This window comes from Geospiza fortis, unplaced genomic scaffold (genome assembly GCF_000277835.1).
Source record: "Geospiza fortis unplaced genomic scaffold, GeoFor_1.0 scaffold193, whole genome shotgun sequence".
Classification (NCBI taxonomy): domain Eukaryota; kingdom Metazoa; phylum Chordata; class Aves; order Passeriformes; family Thraupidae; genus Geospiza; species Geospiza fortis.
In genome coordinates this window covers 847739-858851 of record NW_005054523.1, presented here as the reverse complement: position 1 = coordinate 858851, position 11113 = coordinate 847739, and the positions used below count along the sequence as shown (strand labels likewise).

The 11113-nt window shown below is 38.4% G+C and overlaps 1 protein-coding gene across 13 annotated transcripts in view; it reads left to right on the top strand.

The window, feature by feature from the left end:
• The first annotated feature begins 3096 nt into the window (after positions 1 to 3096).
• The window catches only part of BAZ2B (bromodomain adjacent to zinc finger domain 2B), a 58007-nt gene continuing 49990 nt past the window's right edge, over positions 3097 to 11113 (top strand). For 6 of the 13 annotated variants that reach the window (XM_031063720.1, XM_031063719.1, XM_031063713.1 and 3 more), the window contains exons 1-3: positions 3102 to 3324; positions 8943 to 9104; positions 9468 to 9661. In XM_031063720.1, the coding sequence (XP_030919580.1) occupies positions 3171 to 3324; positions 8943 to 9104; positions 9468 to 9661 (510 nt within the window). In that variant the 5' untranslated portion in view covers positions 3102 to 3170. Of the gene's footprint in view, positions 3325 to 8942; positions 9105 to 9467; positions 9662 to 11113 lie in introns of all 13 variants that reach the window. The other 7 variants (XM_031063718.1, XM_031063711.1, XM_031063709.1 and 4 more) reach the window with 4 other exon arrangements.

Below are 11113 nucleotides of genomic sequence, written 5' to 3'. Positions count from 1 at the left end.
CATTCAAAATAATTCTGAAATACCAATATTCCAGTTCTCTATTAAAGACATTAAACAAGCAGCTAAAATAAAGTTTGAAAAAGCACTCTGTCAAAAAGACTTCTCGGACCCCTGCAAACTGAAATAAAAGGAGCAGGGCGGGGTTGAGAGAGAGAGGGGAGCCTTAAAAGGGCAGCTTATTACTGTTCTCCCAGTTCTTATTTGATCAAACAGATGGCCTGTGTTAGTTAAAAGCTTGCAAGTATAGCTATATTTACTTTTCTGTATTTAAAAAGTATTGATTTGCCAAGGATGTCTTCTTATTTATGACTCAAGCATGGATTGCTTGTAGGTGGTTCTTAACTATGCTTATTTATAAAATACTTTAGATGCTCACATCTGAGAAACTCCAGGCCTGTCAGCCTGACCTCAGTGCCCAGGAAGGTTATGGAACAGATCATCTTGGGTGTGGTCACACGACGGCACATGCAGGAAACCAGGGGAGCAGGCCCAGCCAGCAGGGCTTTAGGAAAGACAGGTTCTGTCTGACCAACCTCATCTCCTTTTATAACCAGGTGACCTGACTAGTGAACTAAGGGAAGGCTGTGGATGTGTCTGCCTGGACTTCAGCAAAGCCTTTGATAGTGTCTCCAACAACATTCTCCTGGAGAAACAGGCAGCTCATGGCTTGGACAGGTGTACCCTTTGCTGGGTTCCAGCTGTACTCTTTGGCCTCCCCCCAACTGGTTTGGGAGAGAATTTCCTCAGAGACAAGTGGAAAAAACCTGTTTATTTAGCAGGAAAAGCACTCCCCAGCACAAAAAATGAACAATACCGGGTGACAAAACTCATTTGCTGCTCTGAAGAGACGATAAATCCAGAAAGTCTCTCTGGTGGGTGGTTGCTCTGTTATCAGTCCCTCTGGTGCTGGGAAGGGCTGCAGAGAAGGCCCCAGCAGGCTGCAGAGTGTGAGCTCTTGGTGTTTCCTTGGGTTCCAGTCTGGAGCAGGTCCAAATGGTTCCAAGAAAAGGGAAAGAAAAACAGTCCAGGGAAAGCTCCGACTGTCTCAGCTAGCTAAACGAACTAACCAACTAAAAAGCAAAAGGAGCGTGGTGTCCTGCCCCATCCGTGCCCAGACATCAACAGTGTTCCCGCAGACTGTGGAAGAGGAGTCCAGTCTGATAACAAAAATCTGCACTTCTTCTCCCCGCCTTCGCTCTCAGCCAGTCTTGGGGACACAGAATGTAATATCCAGCATAAGCAGAACACAGGGCTGGGGATACAAGCATCATAACATTACCCTAGGACATTGATTCATGATAAATTGGGCTGTAAAGAGTAAAAGCAGTGAAGTCTTTAGGTGCTGTTGAGGGTGGAGTGGCTGTTTGCAGTTGGTACAGAGGGTGGGCAATTCTGTACGACAGACTGTACCTCCCATGTTAGCAGTTTTCACTTTCCCAAAGTAGTATGCTTTGTTCTGCTAGCCTGCAAAGCCTGGAGACTTTCCTCATGCATAGAAATTGCAGTGTATAAAAACTATTAGTGACAAGGAATGAACAATTTAGTTGAAATGAGCACAGCGTATCTTCACAGTATTTTGTGTTTCTCCATTGATTTTGCTTTTGTATTTGCTGTGGCTTTTTAAATTTCATTTTTACTGTCTGAGACAACCAAGGATCTACTTTCTGGAGAGGCAGGTAACAGGTTTTATGCTATCTTTCAAGTGTGCATTTGTGAAGTCACTGTTTAATACAGCTGTGGATCAGAAGTGCTGCTTAACATACCCGTTTTCTAAGTTGTTTAAAATAGAATTTAGAAGAGTGTGTCTTTCTTGTGTACTTGGTATTCTGCTTTACAAAATCTCATTCTCACTGGGAATGAGATTTTATAAGTTGTTTGATTTAGGTTCAGTGCTTACCCCTCAGGTTTCAGGTGTAAATCTGAGAAAGGGTGTTGCCTGTGTCCATGAGGGAGACTCCATGACAGGAACAGGTTTCTCGGAAGTTTCCCAGTTAAGAGTTCAATGTGCTTAGTCTCATGGCATTTTTAATAGGACAGGGACTTTGGAATTTTTTCTCCACCTTATTTATACTGTGATCTTGACTCACCATCATCTGCTTCTCTGGCAGATTGAGTCAGACAGTCTGTTGATGCTGCTACCACTGTGAAAAGACATCATTGGCTTGGCTGCACTTCTTAAGTATTTGAGAAACTACTTTACAGAATATGCTGAGTTGGAAGGGACCCACAAAGATCATTGAGTCTAAGTCCTGGCCCTGCACAAGTCTGTCCCCAAGAGCCACACGATGTCCCTGAGAGTATTGTCCAAACACTTTTTCTAGTGTTTTTAGTAATAATGTTACTGTCTGTTTCTCTTAAAATACACATGCTTGTTCCATGAAGTCTGGTGGCTTTGGATTTAGACAATTCATGGCACAGATAAATGTCTTATTTCGTATGAAAAGCTCACCAGGAAACAACACCACCACCACCACCAAAAACTCCTAGCAACTTACAGGAGTTCTTGTACTTATATTATCTCACCGTAATTGCTGGATCTTTTCTTAAATTATGAGTCTAGATATGGACATTTTGGCATGCAATACTGGTTCTTTAAAGTTGGCTGCCAGAGAGCAGCAAAGAGCAGGCCTGTTCTGCAAGGAGGGGTAAGCCGGCAGTTGAGGATGACACAGGCAGGGCTTTTGCCTACTCCAGCACAATGCTGGTCACACGGTTAGACAGAATAGTGGAATCTGTCATGCCCAGCATCCATCTGGTTGCCTGATGAGAAGTAGCAGAAAATGGGAGCTGATGCCATCCTAGAGGGCAGCTAGAACATATGATGTAGCCAAGACGCAGGGGCACAGGCAGGCTGCAAGAGTGATGGGCTGGCTCTGTCCAGCCTGAGCTGAAGTGGAGCTCCTGAGCACAGGGTGTGGTAGAGGCATTCAAGGTGAAATGTGATGTAACTCTGAACAGCAGTACCAAATTCCCACAGTTCTGCAGCTCTGCTGAGTTCCCTGACAGATGGGTGCTGTTAATGGGATGTACCTCTCATGTGAAGGTCTCATGGGAACCTCTTGAGAATTTAGTGCAGATCCTGAGACACAGTCAGCACAGACAGTGCCGTAGTCCCTTGTGGTTTCCCTTGCTGCCACAGAAGACAGATATTTATCTTCTCTCTTCCAGATATGGAGTCTGGAGAGCGGTTAACGTCATCATCAGTCTCCTCTACTACAGCTGCTTCCACTCCAGCATCTTCTACACCGTCGGTAACGTCAGAAGTATCGAAAGGTGGCCTTCCCTCTGGAGCCGCGACGCTGAGCTCCACAATCAACACGTGTGGTAAAAATGACTCAAGTCTATATTGCAATGTAATTGTAGTGTTTGTCAGCACTTGAAATTATTATTACAAGTCAAACGTAATAAGGTTGCACAGATGCATCCAAGAAAAATGTCTGAGGTTTTTGGTTTTGCCAAGTGGCATTCATTTGCTGTGAATACATTTTACATAGTACTTATTGAAGGAATGAAATTAATTAAAAATTACTATTTAATATGTGGAAAAAAAAATCAGTTTGCAAGGCTGCCTTGAGAGCAAGGATGAGATAAAGGGTTCATCTAGCAAACTCTACGCCACTTTCAGATTAAGTTGTAATAATCAGCTTCTTGAACGTACATCTTGTTCTCACCTTTTAAACCCAGCCCATACTGTAGTTCTACATTTGGATGAGTAGTTTCTTCTAATGGAGCTTGAAATGGAAAAGATAAATTTCACAATGTCACAGCCATCGGGTAGTCTTGACTAGAGTGAAATATCTTACCTTGAATCAGAAATATATATGGAAGGTTTCTCCATGCAAGAATCTAATTTTTGTGATTGAAACTCCCATTTCAGCTGAACGATGCAAACGTCATCCACAGAACAAGAAACGGTAAACTCTTCCCTGCTGTTTCTCACTTAACTGTTCTTACAGAGATCTTGTTTTGGAGAACATTGTTTCTGTTACCCTCATTCTTGAATGATATATGGTAAATAGGAAGTTTTTTCAGTTTTTTTCATTTAAATTAATGGTAATCCCGTTTTCTGAAAAAACTGTTCTTGCAGCAGAATGAGCAAAAGTATATTCTCCAAACTGATACAACTTGGTAAGAAGTAATGAGTAGACTTCAAGTCCCCAGTTTCGTCCTGCATTTGTTTGTTTCTAGCTGCCCCAAGAAACTGAAACCAGAATGTCTCCAGACCTAGAGTTATGTGTCAACTATTTATTTTAATTTCTCTAAAATCAGCCAGAAAATTCTTAACTAAAACTCTTCTGGAATAAATAACAAAGTGTTTCATTTTTCAGTACCCCACTAAAGATTTGTCTTCAAAAGAATTTTTGGTCTATATTCATTAGCCCATGCCACTTGAAATGGGTTTCTTTGGTGGTTCCTAGAATGTAGCAGGAGTAAATTTCCATATGGCTATGAGTGTATAGTCCTAACCTTAGGACTTCTGTGACTCATTTACCTCTCCTTGCTGCTTTTGCTGTGTGCATATTACATCATGTAATTCTGTATCTACTGGTAAGGTTCTGTGCATTTATAGGGATATGTGTTTGGTCTGCCAAAATACAGTAAGACTGAAGCAGATGAATAATATAATAAAGGTACTAAACTGTCGGTTTTGTTCTTCATTAGGAAACACAGCTGGTTCTTTACTAAAGGCCTTTTAAAAATTCTATTCTCATCTTTTATTTTTTAAAAAGTGTAATTTCTGTCTGGTAGCTAATAGTTTAAAAGACTGATAGTAATTACCAGCATTCTTTTTTTTTTTTTGATGGTCAGATTGTTTACCTGGCTGCATCTGATGTTTAAGAACATACATAATTTTTCAAGGACACTTTGTCTTCCTGAAACCAAGCTGGAATGTAGTTTACAATCAATACCATCAGTTTTATTTATGAGTACGTCTGTTTCTCTGCTGACACAGTGCACTGTGGTTACTGTTGTATCCACTGTCCCGCCGAGTGTTTATGCTGCCAGCCAGCTGCCTGTCTCGAATTTACAAGGTACTCTGTAGCCAAGATAGACTACATACTAGCCAGTTCTAAACTGCAGTGTTCTTCACTCCTGTAACATTTTAAAAAACCCAACCATGTTTGTCAAACAGATAATTGAATAATCTTCAAATTTAAAAATGCACTTTTCTAGTATCTAATAAAATATTTTTTTAGGAATGAGCAATTATTCTTACTAAGAGACGGTAATGCATCTTAATGCATGAGATTAGAGAGGTTCTTTTTAGCCCAAAAAAATCTCTTTATTTTCTTTGCAGCAATCAGTACTCTATTAAGTAGTCTCTGCAATAAACTTGATTGCATACCATGTCAGGTGCCCATGATACATGATGAGTTAGAACTGGAAGTCTTTATGCTTTGCCAGGGAGATTAAAATACAAGTAATTTATTTTGGCATATTCCCAGGTCAGAAAGACAAAGCACCTCTGTGAAACCATTGTGGAATATATCACATACTGTTAGTTTAATTGGTTAATTTGCACTACTTCCTGAATAATTAAAGCATTCTAATCAAGTAAACAGATATTTTATTTGATTTCTTCTTATTCACCCGTTGCTGAAAATAAGGTGCATTGGAAAAGTAAATTGCCTCTGGAAAGAGGTTTACATTCACCCTCATGAGAATGTTATCAACTTTGGAAGAGTATAAATCAATAGCTTTTTCTCTAAATAAACCCATAATTCAGTGTTTCGTCTTTATGAAAAGCAATAATACTAGTGTGTGAAACCATTCTAAGGTGAACATTTAAGCTGTATTGTTTTGATGTTATCAGAGCTGGAAAGTCTTTAATTTTTATTTTTCAAAAAAGAGAAGTTCATTAACTTTTTATTAAATAACAAAACAATTTTTTTTTTCTCAGACCAGAAGCTGTTTTTGTTAGAGCAGAATTGTTCAGTCCTATTTGGAGTTCCCTATTTCTCTTTAATGAGATCCATAACAATTTTAAAATTGTGTACATAAATGCGCAAAGTCATTCTTTGTTAGTAAGAGACCAGCATTGTTGAAGTGTATTTTGCTCTTTGGAATAATGCTTTCAATCATTTATCTGTGCAGTGGTTAGTAGAATTTCAAAAACTGTGCTCAAAAATATTTAACCTATTTAAAAGTAAGCCAAGAATGTTAAGAAGTGAGATTTAATATGGAATTTACCTATGTGGAGCATGTTTAAAGTAAGTTAGTAACTTGAAGAGTGAACATTAAAATAGGAAAATTAAGGAAATACCATAATTAATGGGTAAGCAGACTGTTAGTATTTTCATGAGATAAGAAAGAGGGGAAATGTCATTACAGTTCAGTGTAGTGTTACAAGACTTCTACCATTTTTTATTGGTGTTTTATTTCTTCCACGTGTTTAAATGTATATTTTAAAATGGATGGCTTCTCTTTCCTAGATACATTAGGTAATGGCTTAGATGGCACATTTAGTATGTCTTCTTTCAAGGTCGTTATAGTGTGTAGTATAGTGTACATTTGGCTGCACTTTCTCTATGATGAAGAAAGTTTATGAACAATCTCAAAGATTCTTTTGACTCGGAAAGTCTTCAAAGTATTATGAAACTTTGCAATGCAGTGTTGCTCATCAACATGATTGAGAATCACCACTATGGTCTGTGAGAGAGAAGCGTTGTGGAAGAAGATAGACAACTGAGGTTCGGGTTGGTTATGGATGTTTTTTGGGTCTTTTTTGTGATAATTTACAAAGTGATGTAAAAGTCATTTGAGCTAAATTCAGCAAATGTAGACCTGAAACATGATGCTTTTAAACTCATGTCAGAAGCTTAGAGAAATACTCTACACATCATCTGCAATAGTTAGCATCAATGAAGTGAAAATCCCTTCTTGTCTTGGAGGAAGGAAAAAACGGCACCTGAACCAGAAATGTGAAATCAGTAAGAGGAATTTCCCTGCACTGTCTATGTAGTATTCCCGTTATGTTGCCTTGTAGTTGCTACCTTGTAGTTGCTGATAAATGAAAAATCCTAGTGAATGCCCTTGTGTTCCTAACACCTAATAGAATGAGTTACTGCAGTCAGGAACTAATTCCAGAATTATTCCTTATATACACAAACACAGTAATAATGTTTAAAACATGTAGAGGGAGAAGTAAGATTAGTAAGTTAATGGTTTGTGTGTAGAACTCCACCAGAAGCATGGTCAGTGTGCAGAGGCCTTTGTTGCTAATGGGAGTCTTATGGAAAACAGGGAATGCTGGTCTTTCTTATGCTGTCCTTTTTGATGTGAATGCTCTTTATATTAAAGGATGGCATGCATGAATTTAATGTTCTTTGATGTCAGTCTTTTCCTGCTTTTTATCTCCATTTGGGACTACATTGTTCTTCTGGTTATGTATGCTTTTACAGTCTGAGAATTCCATTATTTGTTTTCTGTACTTGTGTTCAGGCTATCTCTAAAGCTGAAGTTTAGTTCTGAAACTCCTATGAGATTTACTCTACCAGGATTACAGGATTTCTAGGCCTTTGATTTTTGTCTGTCATCTTAGCTATTATATATTCTTACTTTGTCCTGCCCTATGAATACATGCTGACTTGCCTGCTCTCTTCTGTGTTGCCCTTCCCCAACCTTCCAGTGTGTAGCAGCTCAAATAACTCCTCTGTTTACTTTTTTCTGGTCACTTCCTCTGTTCATTTTCCTTTTCACATATTTTCCTTTCTGTATTAGCTTCAATATCCTTACTGTTTAAGGTAAGCACAGGTCTAACTATGCTTACATTTTGCATGTAATTTTTAGTCTGGTTCATCTAGCTTTAGTGCTCCCACTAAGACCACATTGCCACTCACTTCTCCCCTGCCTCTCACCACCACCGTTGCCCTTCAAGAGGGCTGGAGAGGAAAATTGGAGGCACAAAAAGCCAAGGTCACAGGTCAAGATAAGTACAATTTATGGAAACAGAGATGAGATAAGAAAACAAATATTAACATCAGCAGTACTGACAGAGGATATAAGAAACAAACTATTCAAATGGAACTCCGCCCATCCCAACAATAGACAATTACTGGCTTCTGCCACTGGTGCGCCAACTGGGAAGAGAGCCCTTCTCCCTGGAACAGAGTCCCTTTCTCCTGCCAGTGATGTGAGATTTATTTGAATAACCTTTGGGTCCTGGCCATGCCCTGTCCCAACGACTGCAAAAACTGACCCTGTCCTGGCTGGAACCAGGACACCTCTTCATCACGTCTGATCTTCCTCTTGTCTTCTGACCTCTCAGTCTGAGAGATGGCATAACGCATAGTGAAGTTAGAAGCAGGATCACCAGTTGATACTAGGGTATTTGAATAGGGTTGTTACAGGAAAAAAATAGAGGCAGCTTTTTTTGCAATGCGGTGTCAAACTCAAGCATAGAAACCGCTTGCAGTGGCTGTAGAGTTACCATTGGGTAGCTAGCAGTTCCTCTGTTTAATAGATCTTCTCATGGGGAACAGCTTCGGATGTGGTTTTGTGGTGGAGGCCTCGGAGTATTGCAAGACTCAGATTGCAGAGTTGACTGAAAGCTGTTGTATTACTTTGTAGTTCCAATGTAGGAAGAGTGCTTAGATAATAATAAGTGTTAAAGGGTGTGATATGTGAATACTGATTCAGTTTGTAAGACTAGCAGTTTCACTTTGGGGTGATCAGTGTCGTATAGCTTTCTATAAAGTATTAATTTTCAGAATGCATTTAAATAAAACTGCATTGCAATCTATATTATCAGCATGGCTTTAATGACTTAAGACCAGAGTTGCTTCAGGAAATGTTTGTCATTGAGAAATTCCTTAATGTTTTGTTTTTGCTTCTAGATTTAGTAAATCTGCTCTGAATTATGCATAGCAATATGCTTACTGAAATACTTAAATATAGTATTAGAACAACTGAAGTTTGTTTTTATTTCCTTTGTGGTTCAGAATGGTGGCGAACAGCAGACACGCACTCTCGTCCTGGGGCAGCTTTTTTCCCACCACTCTTGGGAATTCCCACGTTGTTTGCTTCTCCTGCACAGAATCATGATTCTGCTTCATTCCACTCAAGAGCTACAGGAAAAAGTAGTCGGAGTAATACTGACAAAGGTAATGGCTGGAAATAATCATATTGAACTTCTGCGCATACAGAAAGATGTGGTATTCGACCTTTACTTTCCTCTTTCTACCCATTCCTAAACAGTTCAATAAAAATTGGTTCTGTTAGGTAGGGATGATACATACCAAGTATGTGTTTGGCCTTTAAATCATGGATGCTGTGTATGATTAAACTAAAATAACTCCAAATCAGAGTGACACTTTGATGACAAATTTTAGTATATGTGGCGAGTAACTTGTATCTAGGATCTTGTTACATGTCTGTGGAATGTTAGGTGACTGGAGCATTTCAAAGAAATTACCTGTTACTTCAGATTCATTTTAAATGTCTCTTTGTAAATCTGCCATCTTTAGGTATGAATGGATCACTGAATGGCAACAGTACCAGTGCGGTCTCAGCTCTCAGCACGTCCGTGCTCTCCACTAGCATTGCAGCATCGGCTGGACCAGTGAAAAATGTGACCTCAGGAGCTGGAGGACGCAAATACAACCAGGAGCAAAGCAAAGTTCAGCTTTTGGATACCAGGGCTGACAAAATCAAAGACAAGGTAGATACACTGAAACAAACTGAAGAGTCAGACAAAAAATTTGACATGATAAGTGTTCTGCACACAGGAGCATTTTTAAGCGTTCTTTCTGAGTACAGAATGTTTTGGGTTCTACTGATCTATTAGAGCAAGATCTGTCTCCTTGTCTCTGTAGGGATTTTTTTGTGTATTGGTGTTTGGGATTTTTTAAAATTGTTTGGGGGTTTTTTAACATACTTATGAACAAAAAGTTACTATTAGTGTTAATTTCACTAGTTAATAAGTGAATAGCGGTGTCCAACACCTCGTTTCATTTAGTTTATCTAATTTTTAAAAAATTGTATTTAACACCAGTATTTGATATTATTTATTACAGTATATATATACACATGTATTGGTATTACAATTATAATATTATAGATTATTTCTATGAATTTATTAGGTTTTCATGTATCTTATAAAACCAGAAAATTTTTAGATGTTAGAAGTGCTTTTCTGTAAACCATTTTCTATTTATCAGAAGAAAGACCTACTATTCACTGCTGTGTTTCAGCAATAATCGTAGCCATCTAATATGAAAGACAGGAGTAGTCTCAGTGAGTTAGTAAACCTTATATACTGATCTAAGCACTCTAAGAACTTTGCTCCTCTTGGAATCAAAACTATTGAAGCAAAACATAGAAAATGGTGTACTGGGAAGGTGATTACTGTCAGAATAAAAGCTAAGGGAGTAATTCTCTACTGATAGCCATCTAGGTCAAAATCTTTTTCTTTCTTTATATTTATTTATTTTTGTTTTGTAAGTGAATTGGCATTCTTGCTTTCTTTCTGTTACTGAACTACATTCAACTACCAAGTCCAAATGTTTGAAGGTGAGAGGTTGGCATTTTCAAAGGACAGCTGGTGTTTGATGTATCTTCGTAAAAATAGGGGTTAGCACACAAATGGCTGCTTACAATTGTGTAGTGATATACAATGTTTAGTATATGGACAATAGGAAAATTATTAAGAATATTTTCTCTCAAAACACTCTTCATGTTCAACAGTTGACACCTTTTGAAAGTATTAAGCTAGTTAAAGGTATTTGGGAAATCTTTGACTTTTTTCAGGCTTAAATGTTAAAAATGGCTCTTTCTAAAATTCTGCTTTTATCCTGGGTATCTACATGCAAAATTTATCTTTCTTTCTGTGGTGCAGAAGTAAAGCTTTTTCAGATAGTGTTTCTGTATTTCTGACTATTACTACAGTTGGGCAGGGTACCAAATACATTTCTATTTTACTACTATAAACACCTTCCCAAAAGGTACTTTTTGGCTCTTTGCTTTATTCAGAAAATTTTACTTATTTTTGGCCATTGTTTGCATGTTTGTGTTTTTGGTTGGTTGGTTGGTTTGTTGTTTTGCTTCCTCCTCTCCCCCCATTTTCTGTCAGGATATCTGTCAGCATTGTTATCTTTTCCTTTGTGTTACCTTT